The sequence below is a fragment of the Heterodontus francisci genome, chromosome 1 (genome assembly GCF_036365525.1).
Source record: "Heterodontus francisci isolate sHetFra1 chromosome 1, sHetFra1.hap1, whole genome shotgun sequence".
NCBI classification, from domain to species: domain Eukaryota; kingdom Metazoa; phylum Chordata; class Chondrichthyes; order Heterodontiformes; family Heterodontidae; genus Heterodontus; species Heterodontus francisci.
In genome coordinates this window covers 1,952,169-1,977,807 of record NC_090371.1, presented here as the reverse complement: position 1 = coordinate 1,977,807, position 25,639 = coordinate 1,952,169, and the positions used below count along the sequence as shown (strand labels likewise).

Below are 25,639 nucleotides of genomic sequence, written 5' to 3'. Positions count from 1 at the left end.
AAACTAGCCAAACAGGTTTTCTTAGGTTTAAAGAAAAAAGGTTGCACTTTATTAAACTTAAACTCTAATTCTGTTAAAGCCTACGCAACGTGCCCACATGAGAATGCATACACGATATACACATGCAGAGTGAGACAGAAAAGAGCAGAAGAAAGAAAGTGGAAAAGTTTAAGGCAATATCTGAAGATGGTTTTGATTACTGTCCTTTGAGCTTGCTGTCGAGTCCTTGATTGTAGGTAGGTCTTGCTTTTCGTTAGGGCCCAGTATTTTTCTTAAACCTTGTTCGATGTAGGAGACTTTTCTGTCCTCAGTGGGTCCAGAGGCTTGTGAGAAAGAGATGGGAGCAGACAGGAGAGGTCTTCTCACTCCAGGAGCAAACAGCCTTTCCTCTCAAACTCCTTGTACAATTCAGAAAAATCCAGGTTGCCAAGCGGGTTAGTCATGTGACCAAATGGTCTGACCACATCTGTTTGTGGATTCTCTTGACTTAGCCGACCCTGGAATGTCTCTTGTTACACACAATACCTGGTGCCCAAAGTCCATTGTGGGTTAAATTGGAGCAGGGAATGGCCCCTTTGTCTCTCCAAGCACTGTCTGTTGGTATGCAAATGTTTTTTCCAGCCACAGCTGATCTGTTTAACAAGTCATTTCCTCACTCCAGTAACAGCTTAAATCAGTGTTCATATGGCAAAATTAATATGCCTCATTCTTGGCAGGTGTGGGGTGGGGGGGGGTGGGTCTGCATGGCATGATGATGAGGTATCAGATAGGCTGTCTGTACTTAAAGTTGATAAAGCATCTGGACCGGATGAGATGCATCCAAGGATACTGAGGGAAGTGAGAGTGGAAATTGAGGAGGCACTGGTCATAATTTTCCAGTCATCCTGAGACCTGGATGGTGTCAGAGGACTGGAGAATTGAAAATGTTATATCCTTGTTCAAAAAAGGGTGTAAAGATAAGCCTAGCAACTACAGGCTAGTCAGTATAGCTTCGGTGGTGGGGAAATTGCCAGAAAGAATAATTCGGGACCAAATTAACAGTCGCATGGACAAATGCGGGTTAATTAAGGAAAGCCAACACAGATTTGTTCAGGGAAAATCATGTTTAATTAACTTGCTGGAGTTTTTTGAAGAGGTAACAGAGGGTTGATGAGGGCAATGCTGTTGATGTGGTGTACATGGACTTTCAAAAGGCATTGGATACAGTGCCACACAACAGACTTGTGTGCAAACTTGTAGCTCATGGAATAAAAGGGACAGTAGCAACATGGATACGAAATTGGCTGAGTGACAGGAAACAAAGAGTAGTGGTTAAAGAGTAGTGGGATGTTTTTCGGGCTGGAGGAGGGTTTGTAGTGGAGTTTCCCAAGGATCAGTGTTGGGACTTTTGCTTTTCCTGGTATATATTAATAGGAACATAGGAAGATAGGAACAGAAGTAGGCCATTCAGCCCCTTGAGCCTGTCCCGCCATTCAATGAGATCATGGCTGATCCGCGGCCTAACTCCATATACCTGCCTTTGGCCCATATCCCTTAATATCTTTGCTGAACAAAAATCTATCTCAGATTTAAAATTAACAACTGTTCTAGCTTCAACTGCTGTTTCTGGGAGCGAGTTCCAAACCTCTACCACCCTTTGCGTGAAGAAGTGCTTCCTAACATCTCTCCTGAACGATCTGACCCTAATTTTTCGATTATGCCCTCTAGTTTTAGAATCTCCAACCAGTGGAAATAGTTTATCTTTATCTAGCCTGTCTTTTCCTGTTAATATCTTAAAGACTTCGATCAGATCACCCCTTAACCTTCTAAATTCTAGCGAAAACAGGCCTAATTTGTGTAATCTGTCCTCGTAACTTAACGCCTGTAGTCCAGGCATCATTCTTGTAAACCTACGTTGCACTCCCTCCAAGGTCACTATATCCTTCCTAAGGTGTGGTGCCCAGAACTGCTCACAGTACTCCAAGTGGGGTGTAACCAGGGTTTAGTACAGCTGCAGCATAACCTCTGTGTCTTTATACTCCAATCCTCTAGATATAAAGGCTAGCATTCCATTAGCCTTTTTGATTATTTTCTGCACTTGCTCGTGGCATTTACAAGATCTATGCACCTGAACCCCCAAGTCTCTTTGGACATCCACTGTACTTAACCTCTTCCCATTTAGAAAATACCCTGCTCTATCCTTTTTTGGTCCAAAATGGATAATCTCACACTTGCCCGCATTGAAATCCATCTGCCAGAGTTTTGCCCATTCACCTCGTCTGTCAAATTCTCTTTGCAATTTTAAGCTATCATCCAGACTGTCTACAATGCTGCCTAACTTTGTATCATCAGCAAATTTGGATATATGACTTACTATGCCATCATCCAAGTCATTAATGAATAATGTGAATAATTGAAGCCCCAGCACATCCCTGCGGGACACCACTAGTCACATCCTGCCAATCAGAGTACTTACCCATTATCCCCACTCTCTGTCGCCTACTACTCAACCAACTTTCGAACCATGTCAATAATTTGCCCTCAGTTCCATGGGCTTCTACCTTAGTTAACAGTCTCTTATGTGGGACTTTATCAAATGCCTTCTGGAAGTCCATATAAATAACATCCATAGACATTCCCCTGTTCACTACCTTAGTCACCTCTTCAAAAAATTCAGTGAAATTTGTCAGGCATGACCTTCCCGTCATGAATCCATGCTGGCTGTCCCTGATTAACTGAAATTTTTCTAGGTGTTCAGTCACCCTATCCTTGATTCTCGACTCCAGCAACTTGCCCACCACACATGTCAGGCTAACTGGTCTGTAATGTCCTTGGTTCCCCCATTCAACCTTCTGAAAAAGTGGAGTGACATCTGCAACTTTCCAATCCAGAGGGACCACTCCTGAATCGAGGGAACTCTGAAAGCCTATAGTTAATGACCCAGACCTTGGTGTACAGGGCACAATTTCAAAGATTGCAGATGATATGAAACTTGGAAGCATTGTGAACTATGAGGAAGATAGTGTAGAACTTCAAAAGGACATAAACAAGTTGGTGGAATGGGCAGACAGGTGACAGATGAAGTTCAATGCAGAAAAATGTGAAGTGATTCATTTTGGTAGGAATAACATGGAGAGACAATATAGAATAAAGGGTACAATTCTAAAGGGGGCGCAGGATCAGAGGGACCTGGGTGTATATTTGCATTAGTCATTGAAGGTGGCAGGACAGGTTGAGAGAGTGGTTAATAAAGCATACAGCATCCTGGGCTTTATTAATAGGGGGAGAGAGTACAAGAGCAAGGAAGTTATGTTGAACTTGTATAAGACACTAGTTTGGCCTCAGCTGGAGTATTGCGTCCAGTTCTGGGCACCACACTTTCGGAAAGACGTGAGGGCATTGGAGAGAGTACAGAAAAAATCATGAGAATGGTTCCAGGGATGAGGAATTTCAGTTATTAAAATAGATTGGAGAGGTTAGGGGGCATTCTGAAGGGGGAGGGTGAACAGTCAGACGTTGTCTTACACATCGGTACCAATGACATAGGCAGGAAGAGTGACGAGGTCCTGCAGGGGGAGTTTAGGGAGTTAGGTAGAAGGTTAAAAGACAGGACCTCCAGGGTTGTAATCTCTGGATTATTCCCTGTGCCACATGCCAGTGAGGCTAGAAATAGGAAGATAGTGCAGCTAAACACGTGGCTGAGCAGCTGGTGTAGAAGGGAGGGTTTCAGATATCTGGACCATTGGGCTCTCTTCAGGGACAGATGGGACCTGTACAAGAAGGACGGGTTGCATCTAAACTGGAGGGGCACAAATATCCTGGCTGCGAGGTTTGCGAGTGTCGCTCGGGAGGGTTTAAACTAGTGTGGCAGGGGGGTGGGAACAAAGAACAGTACAGCACAGGAACAGGCCATTCGGCCCTCCAAGCCTGTGCTGATCTTGATGCCTGCCGAAACTAAAACCTTCTGCACTTCCGGGGCCCATATCCCTCTATTCCCTTCCAGAGCAGTAGGACAGCAAGTGAAATAAATGAGGCGGAACCAGTAAATAAGGCCAGTAGGACTAAGAGGAAGAGCAGGCAGGGAAATGTTGCAGAGCACAGCAGAACTGGTGGCCTGAAATGCATTTGTTTCAATGCAAGAAGTATAACAGGTAAGGCAGATGAACTTACAGCTTGGATTAGTACTTGGAACTATGATGTTGTTGCTATTACAGAGACTTGGTTGAGGGAAGGACAGGATTGGCAGCTAAATGTTCCAGGATTTAGAAGCTTCAGTCAGGATAGAAGGGGATGTAAAAGGGGTGGGGGAGTTGCATTACTGGTTCAGGAGAATATCACAGCTGTACTGCGGGAGGACACCTCGGAGGGGTCATGCAGTGAGGCAATATGGGTGGAGCTCAGGAATAGGAAGGGTGCAGTCACGATGTTGGGGGTTTTCTACAGGCCTCCCAACAGCCAGCGGGAGGTAGAGGAGCAGATATATAGACAGATTTTGGAAATATATAAAGGTAACAGGGTTGTAGTGGTGGGTGATTTTAACTTCCCCAATATTGACTGGGACTCACTTAGTGCTAGGGGCTTAGATGGGGCAGAATTTGTAATAAGCATCCAGGAGGGCTTCTTGAAACAATATGTAGATAGTCCAACTAGGGATGGGGCCGTACCGGACCTGGTATTGGGGAATGAGCCCGGCCAGGTGGTTGAAGTTTCAGTGGGGGAGCATTTCGGGAGCAGTGACCACAATTCCATAAGTTTTAAGGTACTTGTGGATAAGGAGAAGAGTAGTCCTCGGGTGAAGGTGCTAAATTGGGGGAAGGCTAATTATAACAATATTAGGCAGGAACTGAAGAATTTAGATTGGGGGCGGCTGTTTGAGGGTAAATCAACATCTGACATGTGGGAGTCTTTCAAATGTCAGTTGATTAGAATCCAGGACCAGCATGTTCCTGTGAGGAAGAAGGATAAGTTTGGCAAGTTTCGGGAACCTTGGATAACGTGGGATATTGTGAGCCCAGTCAAAAAGAAAAAGGAAGCATTCGTAAGGGCTGGAAGGCTGGGAACAGACGAATCCCTTAAGGAATATAAAGAAAGTAGAAAGGAACTTAAGCAAGGAGTTAGGAGGGCTAAAAGGGGTCATGAAAGGTCATTGGCAAACAGGATTAAGGATAATCCCAAGGCTTTTTATACATATATAAAGTGCAAGAAGGTAACCAGGGAAAGGGTTAGCCCACTCAAGGACTGAGAAGGGAATCTATGTGTGGAGCCAGAGGAAATGGGCGAGGTACTAAATCAGTACTTTGCATCAATATTTACCAAAGAGAAGGACTTGGTGGATGATGAGTCTAGGGAAGGGAGTGCAGATAGTCTCAGTCATCTCATTATCAAAAAGGAGGAGATGTTGGGTGTCTTGCAAAGCATTAAGGTAGATAAGTCCCCAGGGCCTGATGGGATCTACCCCAGAATACTGAGGGAGGCAAGGGAAGAAATTGCTGGGGCCGTGACAGAAATCTTTGTATCCTCATTGGCTGCAGGTGAGGTCCCAGAGGACTGGAGAATAGCCAATGTTGTTCCTTTGTTTAAGAAGGGTGGCAAGGATAATCCAGGAAATTCTTGGCTGGTGAGCCTTACGTCAGTGGTAGGGAAATTATTGGAGAGGATTCTTCGGGACAGGATTTACTCCCATTTGGAAACAAATGAATTTATTAGCGAGAGGCAGCATGGTTTTGTGAAGGGGAGGTCGTGTCTCACTAATTTGATTGAGTTTTTTGAGGAAGTGACAAAGATGAAGGGCAGTGGATGTTATCTATATGGACTTCAGTAAAGCCTTTGACAAGGTCCCTCATGGCAGACTGGTACAAAAGGTGAAGTCACACGGGATCAGAGGTGAGCTGGCAAGTTGGATACAGAACTGGCTCGGTCATAGAAGACAGAGGGTATCAGTGGAAGGGTGCTTTTCTGAATGGAGGGATGTGACTAGTGGTGTTCCGCAGGGATCAGTGCTGGGACCTTTGCTCTTTGTAGTATATATAAATGATTTGGAGGAAAATGTAACTGGTCTGATTAGTAAGTTTGCGGACGACACAAAGGTTGGTGGAGTTGCGGACAGTGATGAGGATTGTCAGAGGATACAGCAGGATATAGATCGTTTGGAGACTTGGGCGGAGAAATGGCAGATGGAGTTTAATCCGGACAAATGTGAGGAAATGCATTTTGGAAGGTCTAATGCAGGTGGGAAGTAGACAGTAAATGGCAGAACCCTTAGGAGTATTGACAGGCAGAGAGATCTGGGCGTACAGGTCCACAGGTCACTGAAAGTGGCAACGCAGCTGGATAAGGTAGTCAAGAAGGCATATGGCATGCTTGCCTTCATCGGTCGGGGCATAGAGTATAAAAATTGGCAGGTCATGTTGCAGCTGTACAGAACCTTAGTTAGGCCACACTTAGAATATTGCGTGCAATTCTGGTCGCCACACTACCAGAAGGACGTGGAGGCTTTGGAGAGGCGACATGATAGAGGTTTACAAAGTTATGAGCGGCATGGACAGAGTGGATAGTCAGAAGCTTTTTCCCAGGGTGGAAGAGTCAGTTACTAGGGGACATAGGTTTAAGGTGCAAGGGGCAAAGTTTAGAGGGGATGTGCGAGGCAAGTTTTTACACAGAGGGTGGTGAGTACCTGGAACTTGCTGCCGGGGGAGGTGGTGGAAGCAGATACGATAGCGACGTTTAAGAGGCATCTTGACAAATACATGAATAGGAAGGGAATAGAGGGATACGGACCCCGGAAGTGCAGAAGGTTTTAGTTTAGGCAGGCATCAAGATCGGCACAGACTCGGTGGGCCGAAGGGCCTGTTTCAGTGCTGTATCTCTAAACTAAACTAAGAAGGCTGAGAGGTCATTTGATAGAGGTATTCAAAATCTTGACGGGTCTGGACAGAGTAGATAGAGAGAAACTGTTGCCACTCGTGAAAGGATCGAGAATGAGAGGGCACAGAATTAAAATATTTGGTAAGAAAAGCAAAGGTGACATGAAGAAAAACTTTTTCACACAGTGAGTGGTTGAGGTCGGGAATGCACCGCCTGAGAGTGTGGTGGAGGCAGGTTTAATTGAAGCATTTAAAAGGGAATTCGATCCAGCTCGGGACCCAGTGGGTGGCAGGAGATAGGTGGGAGCCGGCACAGCGTGAGTTCAGGTGGAGAGGGAACTGGGGCTGGTCTGAATTCGCTCTGGTTCATTGGTTAATCCGGAGCAGCTGCAGAACTGCAGCTCAAGGGAGGAGGGGTGTCCGGAACTGCCCACCCTCCCCCACCGCGCCCGCGGCCCCCTTGCGAGTCCCCCTCAGTCCCTATGTCCTGAAAACCCCGTCTGCCGTCCCCCTTCCCGGGAGAGCCCGCCCTGCGGCCCCCCTGCCCGGGAGAGCCCGCCCCGCGGCCCCCCTGCCCTGGAGAGCCCGCCCCGCGGCCCCCCTGCCCGGGAGAGCCCGCCCCGCGGCCCCCCTGCCCGGGAGAGCCCGCCCCGCGGCCCCCCTGCCCGGGAGAGCCCGCCCCGCGGCCCCCCTGCCCGGGAGAGCCCGCCCCGCGGCCCCCCTGCCCGGGAGAGCCCGCCCCGCGGCCCCCCTGCCCGGGAGAGCCCGCCCCGCGGCCCCCCTGCCCGGGAGAGCCCGCCCCGCGGCCCCCCTGCCCGGGAGAGCCCGCCCCGCGGCCCCCCTGCCCGGGAGAGCCCGCCCCGCGGCCCCCCTGCCCGGGAGAGCCCGCCCCGCGGCCCCCCTGCCCGGGAGAGCCCGCCCCGCGGCCCCCCTGCCCGGGAGAGCCCGCCCCGCGGCCCCCCTGCCCGGGAGAGCCCGCCCCGCGGCCCCCCTGCCCGGGAGAGCCCGCCCCGCGGCCCCCCTGCCCGGGAGAGCCCGCCCCGCGGCCCCCCTGCCCGGGAGAGCCCGCCCCGCGGCCCCCCTGCCCGGGAGAGCCCGCCCCGCGGCCCCCCTGCCCGGGAGAGCCCGCCCCGCGGCCCCCCTGCCCGGGAGAGCCCGCCCCGCGGCCCCCCTGCCCGGGAGAGCCCGCCCCGCGGCCCCCCTGCCCGGGAGAGCCCGCCCCGCGGCCCCCCTGCCCGGGAGAGCCCGCCCCGCGGCCCCCCTGCCCGGGAGAGCCCGCCCCGCGGCCCCCCTGCCCGGGAGAGCCCGCCCCGCGGCCCCCCTGCCCGGGAGAGCCCGCCCCGCGGCCCCCCTGCCCGCGAGAGCCCGCCCCGCGGCCCCCCTGCCCGCGAGAGCCCGCCCCGCGGCCCCCCTGCCCGGGAGAGCCCGCCCCGCGGCCCCCCTGCCCGGGAGAGCCCGCCCCGCGGCCCCCCTGCCCGGGAGAGCCCGCCCCGCGGCCCCCCTGCCCGGGAGAGCCCGCCCCGCGGCCCCCCTGCCCGCGAGAGCCCGCCCCGCGGCCCCCCTGCCCGCGAGAGCCCGCCCCGCGGCCCCCCTGCCCGCGAGAGCCCGCCCCGCGGCCCCCCTGCCCGCGAGAGCCCGCCCCGCGGCCCCCCTGCCCGGGCGAGCCCGTCACGTGGCCCCCCTGCCCGGGCGAGCCCGTCACGTGGCCCCCCTGCCCGGGCGGGCACGCCCCGCGGCCCCCCCCCTGCCCGGGCGAGCCCGTCCCGCGGCCCCCCCCGCCCGGGCGAGCCCGTCCCGCGGCCCCCCCGCCCGGGCGAGCCCGTCCCGCGGCCCCCCCGCCCGGGCGAGCCCGTCCCGCGGCCCCCCCGTCCGGGCGAGCCCGTCCCGCGGCCCCCCCGTCCGGGCGAGCCCGTCCCGCGGCCCCCCCGTCCGGGCGAGCCCGTCCCGCGGCCCCCCCGTCCGGGCGAGCCCGTCCCGCGGCCCCCCCCGTCCGGGCCAGCCCGTCCCGCGGCCCCCCCGTCCGGGCCAGCCCGTCCCGCGGCCCCCCCGTCCGGGCCAGCCCGTCCCGCGGCCCCCCCGTCCGGGCGAGCCCGTCCCGCGGCCCCCCCGCCCGGGAGAGCCCGCCCCGCGGCCCCCCCGCCCGTCGAGCCCGCCCCGCGGCCCCCCCGCCCGTCGAGCCCGTCCCGCGGCCCCCCTGCCCGGGAGAGCCCGTCCCGCGGCCCCCCTCCCCGCGCGAGCCCGTCCCGCGGCCCCCCTGCCCGGGCGAGCCCGTCGCGCGGCCCCCCTGCCCGGGCGAGCCCGTCGCGCGGCCCCCCCTGCCCGCGAGTGACCGCCGCGCGGCCCCCCTGCCCGCGAGAGCCCGTCCCGTGGCCCCCCTGCCCGGGCGAGCTTGCCCCGCGGCCCCCCTGTCTGGGAGACCTCCCCTTCCCCCCCCCCCCCCCCGGCTCCTTTGGGAGACACCCTCGGTCTCTCTGTCCTGTAAACCCCTCCTGCGGCCCCCCTGTCCAGGCGAGCCCGCCCTGCGGCCCCTCTGTCCGGGAGACCTCCCCTTCCCCCCCGGCTCCTTTGGGAGACACCCTTGGTCTCTCTGTCCTGGAAACCCCTCCTGCGGCCCCTCTGTCCGGTGTCTGCGAGACCCCATGGTTCCTGTGCCTGTGATTCCCTCTATCTGTGGTCTACAAGAGCCCAGGGTCACTACCTCTGGGAGACCCCAGTGTTTCTCTGAGGGTCCCTCTGTCTGCATGTCTCTGTGACCCTGAGAGTCCTTCTCTCCGGTGGCCCAGGATAGGAATTGGTTTCAAGAAAGGAAGCAGACCTCATGTGGCAAGTCTGAAGCCATTTGGTTGTGGCTAGGCTGCAATCTGAGGAATGTGTTTAGTTCTACAATCATGAGAAACACTGAAGTGATGCCTGTAAGTGTTACAGAGAATGCACACTGCTGTCCCTGCTTTTGGTATTGAACCTCGATGTGTGCATTCACTTTCCATCAGTACAAGTGGTGAAATCTGATCATTTGAGGACTGCAGATTTTGATTCCAAGAGTAAGGTTTTGTCCAGTAATTGTATAGGACTTTGGTGAGAGTTTACCTGCAAATGTGAGAGCAACTCACCTAATCCCACCCACCCGCCTTTTCCCGTAGCCATGCAAATTTTTTTCTGTTCAGATAATTATCCAGTACTCCTTCGAAAGCCTCGATTGAATCCACCTCCACCACACTCAGACAATGCATTCCCGATCCTAACCACTTGCATTGTAATAAAGTTTTTCCTCGTGTCACTGTTGCTTCTTTTGCCAATCACCTTAAATTGGTGCTCTCTGGTTTGGAATCCTTCCACCAATGGGAACTGTTTCTCCTTATCTACTCTGTCCAGACCCCTCATGATTTTGAACACATCTATCAAATCTTCTCTTGACCTTCTCTTCAAGGAGAACAGCCCCAGCTTTGCCACCCTATCACAATAGCTGAAGTTCCTCATCCCTGGAACCATTCTAGTGAATTTTTCTGCACCCTCTCTAATGCCTTGATATCCTTCAGAAAGTGTGGTACCCAGAGCTACATGTAATACTCCAAGTTAAGGCTGAACCAGTGTCTTCTACTGGTTTATCATAACTTTTTATTCTTTCATGGAATGTGGGCGTCGCTGGCCAGGCCAGCATTTATTGCCCATCCCTAATTGCCCTTGAGAAGGTGGTGGTGAGCTGCCTTCTTGAACAGCTGCAGTCCATTTGGGGTAGGTGCACCCACAGTGCTGTTAGGAAGGGAGTTCCAGGATTTTGATCCAGTGACAGTGAAGGAACGGCGATATAGTTCCAAGTCAGGATGGTGCGTGACTTGGAGGGGAACTTGCAGGTGGTGGTGTTCCCATGCATTTGCTGCCCTTGTCCTTCTAGTTGGTAGAGGTCGTGGGTTTGGAAGTTGCTGTCTGAGGAGCCTTGGTGCATTGCTGCAGTGCATCTTGTAGATGGTACACACTGCTGTCACTGTGCGTCAGTGGTGGAGGGAGTGAATGTTGAGGATGGTGGATAGGCTGCTGATCAAGCAGGTTGCTCTGTCTTGGATGGTGTCGAGCTTCCTGAGTGTTTTTGTTTCTTGTTTTTTGTACTCTATGCCTCTATTTATAAAACACAGGATCCCGTATGCTTTATTAATCACTTGCTCAACCTACCCTACCACCTTCAACAATTTGTGCGCATATACCCCCAGGTCCCTCTATTTCTTCACCTCCTATAGAATTGCACCCTTTAATTTCTATTATTCTATCCTCGTTCTTCTTAACAAAATATATCACTTTCACACTTCTCTGCATTAAATTTCATCTGCTGCTTGTCCGCCCATTCCACCAACTTGTTTATGTCCTTTTGAAGTTTATCACTATCCTCCTCACAGTTCACAGTAGTTCCAAGCTCTTGATAAAGTGCACCTCACTCCACATTTTGCAGGACACTGATTTCCAGAAGAAGATTGACTATGAAATTCGAATGCGGGATGGGGCGTGCAAACTGCTGGCAGCGTGTACACAGAGGGAGCAAGCACTCGAGGCAGCAAAGAACCTGTTGACCTGTAACATTCGCATAATGGCTTACATGTCGGAGCTGCAGAGACTGAAGGAAGCTCAGGTCATGCAGCATAGAGTCAGGCGGTAAGTAATTATACGTACACAAAAGGATGCTGCAGGGATTTGGGCACTGAGTTCCAGAGCTCGCTGTTACAGAAGTGATGGCTGAAGGCAGAGGTTGTGCAAAGTTTGCCAGAAGCAGAGACTAAAGGGTATGGGGAGAGCTTTGAGAACAGAACTGAGTGAATCGGCCCCAACCAGAGAGAGAGCTTTAAAAACATCAAATTGATATTCTGAGGGGGTAGGAGATATCCTGTAATTTAAAGGACAATAGTAAATAAGTAACTAAATAATCAGTAATTAATTAAATCCAAGCTGATAAAATTAATTAGGTAAAGGATAGCAACATTCAAGTGATCCAAATATCATTATATAAAATTCTGGTGTACATAAGTAATAAATAGAATTTGGCAGATTTTAACGTGGCTAAGTGTGGGGTTATCCATTTTGGTCGGAAGAATAGAAAGGCAAATTATTATCTAAATGGAGAGAAACCTCGGAGAGCTTCAGTGCAGAGGGATCTGGGTGTCCTCGTGCATGAATCGCAGAAAACTAGTTTGCAGGTAACAAGGAAGGCAAATGGAATTTTGGCATTTATTGCTAAAGGAATAGAATATAAAAGTAGGGAAGTGTTGCTGCAACTGTACAAGGCATCAGTGAGACTGCACCAGGAGTATTGCATCCAGTTTTGGTCCCTTTACTTGAGGAGGGATGTAGTTGCATTGGAGGCAGTTCAGAGGAGGTTCACTAGATTGATTCCAGAGATGAGGGGTTTGTCTTATGAAGAGAGATTGAGCAGTTTAGGCCTTTACTCTCGAGAGTTTAGAAGAATGAGAGGAGATCTAATTGAGGTTAAGGGGATTGACAAAGTAGACATAGAGAGGATGTTTCCTCTGGTGGGGCAATCTAGAACGAGAGGTCATAGTTTTAGGATAAGGGGTAGCAGATTTAAAACAGAGATGAGGAGAAATTACTTCTCTCAAAGGGTCGTGAGTCCGTGGAATTCACTACCCCAGAGAGCGGTGGATGCTGGGAAATTGGGTAAATTTAAGGAGGACATAGACCGATTTTTAATTAGTAATGGGTTGAATGGTTATGGAGAACGGGTAGGAAAGTGGAGTTGAGGCCGAGATGAGATCAGCCATGATCGTATTGAATGGCGGAGCAGTCTCAAGGGGCTGAATTGCCTACTCCTGCTCCTAGTTCTTATGTTCTTATAGAAGTTAAGAGGATGCTAAACTAAAATACATGTAAGGTAAGTTGAGGTTCTTTGGACAGATTTTAGCTGGGGAGGAAGTTAAAGAGTAGGATCTCGAGGGTAGGAATCTCTAGATTACTCCCAGTGCCACATGCTAGTGAGAGTAGAAATAGGAAGATAGGGAGGATCAGTGCATGGCTTGAAGCATGGTGCAGGAGGGAGGGCTTCAGATTCTTGGGGCATTGGAAACTGTTCTGGGATAGAAGGCACCTATTCAAAAGAGACCGGTTGTACCTCAACAGGACTGGGTCCAATGTCCTCATGGGGAGGTTCAGTAGTCTGGTTGGGGAGGGTTTAAACTAAATTGGCAGAAGAGTGGGCAGCAGCATATAGAAGTAGAAAAGAGAAATAAGGTGCATACAGGCGTGAGAATGTTGGATAGTACTGGAGAAGGAAGTATTACCATATTAGGTCGGACCAGACTAAGAAAGATTAAGAGGAATACAAGGGCAGGTTTACAATGCATGCATGTGTGATCATAGAGTTATACAGCACAGAAACAGGCCCTTCGGCCCATCGTGCCTGTGCCGGCCATCAAGCATCTATCCTAATCCCATTATCCATCACTTGACCCGTAGCCTTGTATGCTACGGCGTTTCAAGTGCTATCTAGATAATTCTTAAATGTTGTGATGGTTCCTGCTTCTACCCTACAGGCAGTGTGTTCCAGATTCCAACCAGCGTCTGGGTGAAAAAATCTTCCTCAAATCCCCTCTAAACCTCCTGCCGCTTACCTTAAATCTATGCCCCCTGGTTATTGACCCCTCCGCTAAGGGAAAAAGTTTCTTCCTATCTAACCTATCAATGCCCCTCATAATTTTGTACACCTCAATCATGTCCCCCTCAGCCTTCTCTGCTCTAAGGAAAACAACCCGAGCCTTTTCAGTCTCTCTTCATAGCTGAAATGCTCCAGCCCTGGCAACATCCTGGTGAATCTCCTCTGCACCCTCTCCAGTGCAATCACATCCTTCCTATAGTGTGGTGCCCAGAATGTACACAGTCGTCCAGCTGTGGCCTAACTAGCGTTTTATACAGCTCCATCATAACCTCCCTGCTCTTATATTCTATGCCTCGGTTAATAAAGGCAAGTATCCCATATGCTTTCCTAACCACCTTATCTACCTGTGCTGCTGCCTTCAATGATCAATGGACAAGTACACCAAGGTCCCTCTGACTTCTGAGGGTCCTACCATCCATTGTATATTCCCTTGCCTTGTTAGTCCTCTTAAAATTCATCACCTCACACTTCTCAGGATTAAATTCCATTTGCCATTGCTCCGCCAATTTTACCAGCCCATCTATATCGTCCTGTAATGGTTTTCCTCCTCACTATTTACGATACCAATTTCCGTCATGACCAGAGCACCATGGGTGGCTCAGCTGTGCAGGGAGGGAGGAGAAAAGACAGGAGAGCAATCGTGGTCGTGGAGTCTATAGATAGAGGAACAGACAGATGTTTCTGTGGTCGTAGACATGATTCCAGGATGGTAAGTTGCCACCCTGGTGCAAAGGTCATGGATATCATCGAGCAGCTACAGAGTATTCTGGAAGGCAAGTGTGCACAGCCAGAGGTCGTGGTCCACATTGGTACTAACAATATCGAAAGGAAGAGGGATGAGATCCTGCAGGCTGAATTTAGGGAGTTTGGAAAGAGATTAGCAAGCAGGAACTCGAAGCTAGTAATCTCTGGATTACTCCCAAGGCCAGGTGCTACTGAGTATAGAAATAGGAGAATACACCAGATGTATGCGTGGCTGGAGAGATGGTGCAGGAATGAGGGCTTCAGATTTCTGGGGCATTGGGACCGGTTCTGGGGAAGATGGGACCTGTACAAGCCGAACATAGGAGCAGGAGTTGGCCATTGAGCCCATCGAGTCTGCTCCACCATTCAGTACGATCATGGCTGATCATCCACTTCAATGCCTTTTTCCCACACTATACCCTTATATCATTGGTATTTAGAAATCTGTCAATCTCTGCTTTAAACATACTCAATGACTGAGCTTCCACAGCCTCTGGGGTAGAGAATTCCAAAGATTCACAACCCGCTGAGTAAAGACATTTCTCCTCATCTCTGTCCTAAGTGGCTTCCCCCTTATTTTGAAATTGTGTCCCCTGGTTCTAGACTCCCCAACCAGGGGAAATATCTTACCTGCATCTACACTGTCTATCCCTTTAAGTATTTTGTAGGTTTCAATGAGATCACCTGTCATTCTTCGAAACTCTAGAGAATACAGGCCCAGTTTCCCCAATCTCACTTCACAGGACAGTCCTGCCATCCCGGAAACAAGTCTGGTGAATCTTCATTGCACTTCCTCTATGGCAATAATATCCTTCCTAAGGTAAGGGGACCAAAACTGCACACAGCACTCCAGCTGCGATCTAACCAAGGTTCTATACAATTGAAGCAACACTTCACTCCTCCTGTACTCAAATCCTGTTGCGATAAAGGCTGACATCGCATTAGCCTCTTAATTACTTGCTGCATCTGCATGTTAGCTTTCAGTGACTTATTGACAAGGACACCCAGGTCCCTTTGTACATCTACACTTTCTAATCTCTTACCATTTAAGAAATACTCTGCACATCTGTTCCTCCCACCAAAGTGGATAACCTCACATTTTTCCAATTATATTCCATCTGTCACATTATTGCCTATTCAATAAGTCTGTCCAAAGCCCCGTGAAGCCGCTTTGCATCTTCCTCACACATTCCCACCTAGTTTTGTGTCACCTGCGAACTTGGAAATAATACATTTGGTCCTCACATCTAAATCATTGATAAATATTGTGAACAAGTGGGGCCGAAGCACTGATCCCTGGTCGCCCAGCGACGGGGGCTTGGGGGGATGCTGCCACGGAGCCTCGCTGCCGGTGGGAGGATCAGGCCTGGCCCTGCCGGTGTTGAGACTTGTGACGGGCCTCATCCGAGCCATCTTCAGGCCCCCTAGGCCACAGATCATGACGCTGAGGGCTTGTTAAAATCCAGCCCCATGTCCCAAGACCAAGGTTTAAAAAAAGGTATCACTTAATTTCAAGCTGGTTTTGCCTATGTCTGATTTGATTGATGGTTTCTCTGCAGATCCTCGGATGCAGACATGCTTAAAGATCGATTGCCGTGCAAGGGTACAGTTGCCATATCTGGTAAGAACAAATTAGAAAGTATTGGTGTTATTCTCTTAGATCATGTCCAGTCACACAGAAGCAGGGGGCTTTAATTGGAAAGAAGTGAGACCTAAACTGCACAATCAGTGTTACTAATCTCCTTTAAAACTTATTGTGTAAACTGCTTTAAGTCATATTTCAGACCCGCTCTTCAAAAAGGTGCTCCTCTAACACCCTACTGTTGAACTTATTCTAGATCTATGTGTTCTCATGCCATGTTTTAACTCCTCTTTCTATGCTTTAATCTTTTCTTACCTAGTTGTTGATCTAATCTAACTGCATTTTTAACCTGTTTTAAACTGGTAATATTGCTGTAAATACACATTCTAACCTCTGTGTGGGACCAGTCTGTATCTTTTTCTTTTTCAGTTCCGAAGGAGGGTCACTGACCCGAAACGTTAACTCTGCTTCTCTTTCCACAGATGCTGCCAGACCTGCTGAGTGATTCCAGCATTTCTTGTTTTTGTTTCAGATTTCCAGCATCCGCAGTATTTTGCTTTTATTTTAATGTATCTTTTTCTTTCCTGTTCCCTTGTGATTTAAATGGATTTAAATTTCCTCTGCTTGCCTAACTTCAGGAAGTGTAAAAAAGCAAAACTACTGCGGATGCTGGAAATCTGGAATAAAAACAGAAAGTGCTGGAAATACTCAGCAGGTCTGGCAGCATCTGTGGAGAGAGAAACAGAGTTAACGTTTCAGGTCGGTGACCCTTCATCAGAACTAGCAAAGGTTAAAAAAATGTAATCGGTTTTAAATAAGTGAAGGGGGGATGGTGGAGGAGGGAAGGGAAATAAAGTGAAAGTATGAGGTAGGGCAGAGGGCAGGAGAGATTAACTGACAAGGAGGTCATGGGGCAAAGGCAGAGAGTGTGCTAATGGTGAGCTGAAAGACAAAGTATTAGTGCAAAGAGAATAATGAACAGCTCTGTCCAAAAGCACAAACACAAAAAACCTAGTTTAAGGCAGCCACATGGTAAAATAAATGATAAAATAAAATAATAATTAAAATAAGGGCCAGTCATGCTCTGAAATTATTGAACCCAATGTTCAGTCCGGCAGGCTGTAGTGTGCCTAATCGGTAAATGAGATGCTGTTCCTCGAGCTTGCGTTGATGTTCACTGGAACAATCCCAGGACAGAGATGTGAGCATGAGAGCGGGGTGGTGAATTGAAATGGCAAGCAACCAGAAGCTCAGGGTATTGCACGTGGACTGAGCAGAGGCGTTCAGCAAAGCAGTCACGTAATCTGCGTTTGGTCTCCCCAATGTAGAGGCTAGCGCATTGTGAGCAGCGAAGAGTCATCGAGTTATACAGCACAGAAACAGGCCCTTCGGCCCATCGTGTCCGTGCCAACCATCAAGCACCTAACTATTCTAATCCCATTTTCCATCACTTGGCCCATGGCCTTGTACGTTATGGCGTTTCAAGTGCTCATCTAAATATTTCTTAAATGTTGTGAGAGTTCCTGCCTCTACCACCTATTCAGGCAGTGCGTTCCAGATTCATACCACCCTCTGGGTGAAAAAATGTTTCCTCAAATCCCCTCTAAACCTCCTGCCCCGTACCTTAAATCTAGGCCCCCTGGTTAGTGACCCCTCCGCTAAGGGGAAAAGTCTCTTTCTATCTAACCTATCAATGCCCCTCGTAATTTTGTATACCTCAATCATGTCTCCCCTCAGCCTTCTCTGCTCTAAGGAAAACAACCCCAGTCTATCCAGTTTCTCTTCATAGCTGAAATGCTCCAGCCCAGGCAACATCCTGGTGAATCTCCTCTGCACCCTCTCCAGTGCAATCACATCCTTCCTGTAGTGTGGTGACCAGAACTATACACAGTACTCCAGCTGTGGCCTAACTAGCGTTTTATACAGCTCCACCATAACAAAGAACAAAGAAAATTACAGCACAGGAACAGGCCCTTCGGCCCTCCAAGCCTGCGCCGATCCAGATCCTCTATCTAAACATGTCGCCTATTTTCTAAGGGTCTGTATCTCTTTGCTTCCTGCCCATTCATGTATCTGTCTAGATACATCTTAAAAGACGCCATCGTGCCCGCATCTACCACCTCCGCTGGCAACGCGTTCCAGGCACCCACCACCCTCTGCGTAAAGAACTTTTCACGCATATCCCCCCGAAACTTTTCCCCTTTCACTTTGAACTCGTGTCCTCTAGTAATTGAATCCCCCACTCTGGGAAAAAGCCTCTTGCTATCCACCCTGTCTATACCTCTCATGATTTTGTACACCTCAATCAGGTCCCCCCTCAACCTCTGTCTTTCTAATGAAAATAATCCTAATCTACTCAACCTCTCTTCATAGCTAGCGCCCTCCATACCAGGCAACATCCTGGTGAACCTCCTCTGCACCCTCTCCAAAGCATCTACATCCTTTTGGTAATGTGGCGACCAGAACTGCACGCAGTATTCCAAATGTGGCCGAACCAAAGTCCTATACAACTGTAACATGACCTGCCAACCCTTGTACTCAATACCCCGTCCGATGAAGGAAAGCATGCCGTATGCCTTCTTGACCACTCTATTTACCTGCGTTGCCACCTTCAGGGAACAGTGGACCTGAACACCCAAATCTCTCTGGACATCAATTTTCCCCAGGACTTTTCCATTTACTGTATAATTCACTCTTGAATTGGATCTTCCAAAATGCATCACCTCGCATTTGCCCTGATTGAACTCCATCTGCCATTTCTCTGCCCAACTCTCCAATCTATCTATATTCTGCTGTATTCTCTGACAGTCCCCTTCACTATCTGCTACTCCACCAATCTTAGTGTCGTCTGCAAACTTGCTAATCAGACCACCTATACTTTCCTCCAAATCATTAATATATATCACAAACAACAGTGGTCCCAGCACGGATCCCTGTGGAACACCACTGGTCACCCGTCTCCATTTTGAGAAACTCCCCTCTACTGCTACTCTCTGTCTCCTGTTGCCCAGCCAGTTCTTTATCCATCTAGCTAGTACACCTTGGACCCCATGCGCCTTCACTTTCTCCATCAGCCTACCATGGGGAACCTTATCAAACGCCTTACTGAAGTCCATGTATATGACATCGACAGCCCTCCCCTCATCAATCAACTTTGTCACTTCCTCAAAGAATTCTATTAAGTTGGTAAGACATGACCTTCCCTACACAAAACCATGTTGCCTATCACTGATAAGCCCATTTTCTTCCAAATGGGAATAGATCCTATCCCTCAGTATCTTCTCTAGCAGCTTCCCTACCACTGACGTCAGGCTCACCGGTCTATAATTACCTGGATTATCCCTGCTACCCTTCTTAAACAAGGGGACAACATTAGCAATTCTCCAGTCCTCCGGGACCTCACCCGTGTTTAAGGATGCTGCAAAGATATCTGTTAAGGCCCCAGCTATTTCCTCTCTCGCTTCCCTCAGTAACCTGGGATAGATCCCATCCGGACCTGGGGACTTGTCCACCTTAATGCCCTTTAGAATACCCAACACTTCCTCCCTCCTTATGCCGACTTGACCTAGAGTAATCAAACATCTGTTCCTAACCTCAACATCCGTCATGTCCCTCTCCTCAGTGAATACCGATGCAAAGTACTCGTTTAGAATCTCACCCATTTTCTCTGAGTCCAAGCATAACATTCCTCCTTTGTCCTTTAGTGGGCCAATCCTTTCTCTAGTTACCCTCTTTCTCCTTATATATGAATAAAAGGTTTTGGGATTTTCTTTAACCCTGTTTGCTAAAGATATTTCATGACCCCTTTTAGCCCTCTTAATTCCTCGTTTCAGATTGGTCCTACATTCCCGATATTCTTTCAAAGCTTCGTCTTTCATCAGCCGCCTAGACCTTATGTATGCTTCCTTTTTCCTCTTAGCTAGTCTCACAATTTCACCTGTCATCCATGGTTCCCTAATCTTGCCATTTCTATCCCTCATTTTCACAGGAACATGTCTCTCCTGCACGCTAATCAACCTCTCTTTAAAAGCCTCCCACATATCACATGTGGATTTACCTTCAAACAGCTGCTCCCAATCTACATTCCCCAGCTCCTGCCGAATTTTGGTATAGTTGGCCTTCCCCCAATTTAGCACTCTTCCTTTAGGACCACTCTCGTCTTTGTCCATGAGTATTTTAAAGCTTATGGAATTGTGATCACTATTCCCAAAGTAGTCCCCTACTGAAACTTCAAACACCTGGCCGGGCTCATTCCCCAACACCAGGTCCAGTATGGCCCCTTCCCGAGTTGGACTATTTACATACTGCTCTAGAAAACCCTCCTGGATGCTCCTTACAAATTCTGCTCCATCTAGACCTCTAACACTAAGTGAATCCCAGTCAATAACCTCCCTGCTCTTGTCTTTGTTCGCCGAGGCATAGAATATAAGTATCCCATATGCCTTCCTAACCACCTTATCTACCTGTGCACTACACTAAATTGAAAGAAGTACAAGTAAATCGCTGCTTCACCTGAAAGGAGTGTTTGGGGCCTTGAATAGTGAGGAGAGAGGAGGTAAAAGGGCAGGTATTACACCTCCTGTGATTGCCTGGGAAGGTGCAGTGGGAAAGGGATGAGATGTCTGGGGTAGTGGAGAAGTTGACCAGGGTGTCGCGGAGGGAACAATCCCTTCGGAATGCTGACGGGAAGGGAGGGGAAGATGTGTTTGGTGGTGGCATCACGCTGGAGGTGGCGCAAATGGCAACAGATGACCTATGGACGTGGAGGCTGGTGAGGTGGAAAGTGAGGACAAAGGGAACCCTGTCGGGGTTCTGGGAGGGAGGGGAAGTGGTGAGGGCAGAAGTGTGGGACACCTCCGCTCAGTCTGCAAGCATGACCCCGAGCTTCTGGTTACTTGCCATTTCAATTCACCACCCTGCTCCCATGCCCACATTTCTGTCTTTGGCCTGTTCCTGTGTTCCAGTGAACATCACGCAAGTTCGAGGAACAGCACCTCATTTTTCGATTAGGCATGCTACAGCCTTCGGACTGAACATTAAGCACAGTAACTTTAGAGCATGATTGGCCCTTTTTAATTATTATTTGTATTTTATTTTATCATTTCTTTTACCATGTGGCTGCCTTAAACTTGGTTTTTCGTGTTTGTGCTTTTGGACAGAGCTGTTCATTATTCTCTTTGCACTAATACTTTGTCTTTCAGCTCACCATTAGCACACTCTTTGCCTTTGCCCCATGACCCCCATGATCTCTCCTGCCCTCTGCCCTATCTCACACCTTCCCATTTGTTCTTTTCCTCCTCCCCCATCCCTACTTCACTTATTTAAAACTAATTACATTTCTAACCTTTGCAGTTCTGATGAAAGATCACACACCTGAAACGTTGGGCTGAATTTTATAGAGCCCTCGACGTTAGGAATGATGGCAGGAGAGGGGAGGGCATGAAGGTCGCTCCGGATGAGGCCCATATGCAGTGAGGGCCTGGCTCGATCTCAGTGGAGGTGGAAAGGCCTCGTGGCGGTCCCCCCTCCCCCCCGCCACTCGGTGACAGAACCACGATTTACATATTCAAATAAATTGCCTTACCTGATTTAATGAAGGTCCAGTCGCCTGCTGGTTTGCCGTTGTGATCTTCATTCTGGTGGCGGGCAATGTGGTGCCTTCAGTTCCCTGTCCGGGGAAATGAGGCGTGACTCCTGTGAGGAGGGGGAAGAGGTACCTTTCTCACTGTGATGGGGCAGAGGAGCAGGGTCAAACTCTTCGAATTGGTTGGGGGGATGGTGGGAAGGGGTTAAGGGTTAAAGTTTATGAATTTCGGGTGGAAGGTCATGTCATCAAGGTAAGTATTTTGGGCGGGTGAGTGGGCAAGGAATTAAATGTAAGGCCTTTGAGAAGGTGGGAGAGGGGATGGAAATATTTTTTCAATTGCATTTATTACTGTAAAATGCAATGTTCCTTTAACATTTGAAATGGTCATCTGGGGCTCTAAGCCCTTTAAAAATGGCGCCTTCGCAGTGATGCCCGTGCTGTTGCCGGGGCCGGCTCGCCAGCACCCTCTACGCCATTGGTGGGAGGGGGGGTGGGGGGGGAGTGGCCGGCGCCCTAGCCGTCCTGATGAGCCATTGCATTTGGAATTGTGGCGGCTCCACAATGTGTGTGTGGGCCGCCATTTTGTTTTGCCCGCCACCTATTTTGGCGACGTGCCTATAGAATCCAGCCCGTTAACTCTGGCAGTCTAGTGGGCCAGGCTCAATGGCACAAAGGTGAGGCCGCTGGCAGGGAAAGCAGCCCCCGGGGCCCCAACAATCTCCCCGGAGGGGTTTCTTCTTCGACACTCGGCCGTTTGATTTTTAATAGTTTTTAATTGCTGGCATTCATCAGCAATGCTCACATCTCCTGGTGGCACTGCTGAGGCTTCAGATCTGCTGGCCCTCTGATTGGACCAGCAGCATCAAGAGCCTGTTTGCCATCCGGAATTAGGAGGCTGCCTATGATAAAATCGCAGAGGTGGTCCCACTACTGTGAAGTGTTGGCTCAAGACCTGCTTTTTGCTCTGATGTCAGGGTTCCAGTGTCTGCAGTAAAATCCAGTCCATAGTCTGTGGAGTTTAGAGTTAGGGCTAATCTCATTGAAAAGTACAAGATTCTGAAGAAGCTTGACAGGGTAGTTGCTGAAAGGCTGTTTTTCCCTGGCTGAAGAGTCTAAAACTTAGGGGGCAGTGTCTCAGGATAAGAGATCAGCAATTTAGGACTGAGTTGTGGAGAAATTTCTTCACTCAGAGGGTTGTTAATCAGATAGTGTTATTATCCTGCAGTTTTTTTTTTCTTTTCTGGGAAGTATGCGGTGTGCCTTTATGGCTGTAACAGGATCAGTGCTGTTTTAAGGCAGCAAGCTCCAGGGACTGAGTCAAAGGATGCATTCTTGTTGCTGTAGGATACAGCCATTCGGAGAACAGGGACAAAGATGCAGTGTTGCGGAGTGACGTTTGAAACTAGCTGAAAAACTGGCTTTTGAGAGAGTTAACAGACACAGACAGACAGCTGGACCAGCATGAAAGGAACAGCGATCTCTGATAATTTAAAATGAAGGAAGGGAAGTTAGACTGTGGCAATCTTTAATCCCTCAAATTCCAAAGCCAAATTGATTCATTGAAGTGTTTGCGAGTTGTTGATCAGCTGAGATTCATCACTGGAGAAGAAAAATGTCACTTCAACTTCTGAAATAAACTGTTCTACTGTTGAAGACCTTTTTTCCCGCATCAGACGGCTGTGAGGACTTCAAGCAACCTTGGACTGTTCCACATTGGAAGATTCCACTTTGGCACGAGTGTAAATCTGCAAGGACACTTTTTTTTCTTATTTTAAATATAGTTTATATCTCAGTAGTGTTTAAGAATTTAGTTTTTCCAATTAAACAGTTAATTTGTTGATCTAAAGACACCTGATTTGGTTAGCTTCATTCGGGAGTTAATATATGGTCAATTTGGCTGTGGTTTTCTTTAATTTGGAAAGGTTAAAGTGATAAGTTAGGCGATCTGTGGAGGAGTGGGACTGAATCAACAGTGCGTTTCTCCCACCGGATTCAGAATCATATATTTTGATTGGGGGCTTTGTCTTGAGCGTCGGTCATAACAATAGTAAGAGGTAGGGTGGGCCTATTAGGGACAAAGAAGGTGACATAGACTTAGAGGTACAGGACAAGGCTAAAATACTTGAGTACTTGTTTACTAAGGAAGAGGATGTTGACAAAATATCAGTAGAAGCAGAGTTGGTAGAGGTAATGGATCGGGTAAAACTTGATCATCTTCTGGAAAGGCTGGCTGTGCTTAGAGTGGATAAGTCACCTGGTCCGGATGGCTTGCATCCCAGGTTGCTAAAGGAAGTGGGGATGGAGATAGTGGAAGGGCTTGTCATAATCTTCCAATCTTTCCTGGATACAGGGGAGGTGCCAGAGGCTTGGAGAGTGGCAAATGTGACACCCTTATGCGAGAAAGGATTTAAGGACATGCTCGTAACTACAGGCCAGTCAGTTTACCATCAGTGGTCGGTAAGGTTTTAGAAACAATAATCAGGGAAAAAAAACAACAAGCACTCGTAAAGTTTTGAGTTAATTAAAGATAGCAGCACGAATTTGTAAAAGGCAGATTGTGTTTGCCTAATCTGATTGAATTTCTTTATGAAGTTGATGAAGGAAATTCAGTGGATGTTAAGAAAGCATTTGACGAAGTACCGCATAAAAACTGGTTAAAAATTGGCTTAAGGACAGAAAACAATGAAGCATGGTAAATGGTTATTTTTCAGACTGGGGGATGGTAGACAGTGATATTCCCCAAGGTTCAGTGCTGGGTCCACTGCTTTTTTGATGTATATAAATGAATTGGATATCGAAATACGGAGTAAAATTTAAAAATTTGCCGATGATACCAAACTTGGAGTTGCGATAAACAGTGAGTTAGATACTAATTGACTGCAACAGGACATAGATTGGTTCGCAGAATGCACAGACAAGTGGCAGATGGAACTTAATACAGACAGGTGTGAGGTGATGCATTTTGGCAGAAGGAATAGGGAGAGGCAATATAGATTTAATGTTACAGTTCTAAAGAGTGTACAGGAACAGTGGGACCTGGAGATTCATGTGCATCGATCCTTGAAGGTGGCAGAACATATTGAGAGAGTTGTTAGTAAAGCAGATGAGATCTTGGGCTTCATAAATAGAGGTATTGAGTACAAAAGCAGGGAAGTTATGCTGAACCTTTATAAAGCTCTAGTTAGGCCACAACTGGAATATTGCATCCAGTTCTGGTCACCACACTTCAGGAAGGATGTGAGGGTCCTTGAGAGGGAGCAGAGGAGATTTACCAGAATGGTTCCAGAGATGGAGGATTTTAGTGTCAAGGTTTGGTTGGAGAAGCTGGGGTTGTTCTCCCTGGAGCAAAAGAGATTGAGGGGAGATTTAATAGAAGTGTACAAGGTTGTGAGAGGTTTCGATAAGGTAGACAAATAACAGCTGTTCCCTTAACTGATGGTACAAGGACAAGGCGACAGATTGAAGGTTTTGGGCAAGTGATACAAGGGGGATGTGAGAAAGAACATTTTTTACACAGTGAGTGTTAATGACTTGGAACTCACTGCCCGCGAGGGTGGTGGAAGTGGAGATGATCAATGATTTCAAAAGAAAATTGGATGGACACTTGAAGGAAATAAACTTGCAGCGCTATAGGGATCGAGTGGGTCAGTGGGACTGACTGAATTGGTCTACAGAGAGCTGGCCTGTACCTGAATAGCCTCCTTCTATGGGGATCGAGTGGGTCAGTGGGACTGACTGAATTGGTCTACAGAGAGCTGGCCTGTATCTGAATAGCCCCCTTCTATGCCGTTAATGACTCTGACTCTTTGAAAGATTTTTGGGCACTAAGGAAACCATAATTGGGGATTGGGCAAGAAAGTCGATTTGATCAGCCATGATCTTAGTTAATGGTAGTGGAGGTTTGAGGGGCCATGTAAATATAAGAACACAAGGAATAGACATAAAAACATAGAAGTGGTTCATTTTGGTTGGAAGAACATGGAGAGACAATATAGAATAAAGGGTACAATTCTAAAAGGGGTGCAGGAGCAGAGAGACCTGGGTGTATATGTGCATAAGTCATTGAAGGTGGCAGGACAGGTTGAGATTGCAGTTAATAAAGCATACAGTATCCTGGGCTTTATTAATATGGGGAGAGAGTACAAGAGCAAGGAAGTTATGTTGAACTTGTACAAGACACTAGTTCAGCCTCAGCTGGAGTATTGTGTCCAGTTCTGGGCACCGCACTTGAG

The 25,639-nt window shown here is 48.9% G+C and overlaps 1 protein-coding gene across 1 annotated transcript in view; it reads left to right on the top strand.

Moving 5' to 3' along the window:
- The window catches only part of LOC137363743 (rhotekin-like), a 159,010-nt gene that overhangs the window by 25,206 nt on the left and 108,165 nt on the right, over positions 1-25,639 (top strand). The window contains exons 2-3 of the mRNA XM_068027344.1: positions 11,284-11,483; positions 15,798-15,859. Of these exons, the coding sequence (XP_067883445.1) occupies positions 11,284-11,483; positions 15,798-15,859 (262 nt within the window). The remainder of the gene's footprint in view (positions 1-11,283; positions 11,484-15,797; positions 15,860-25,639) is intronic.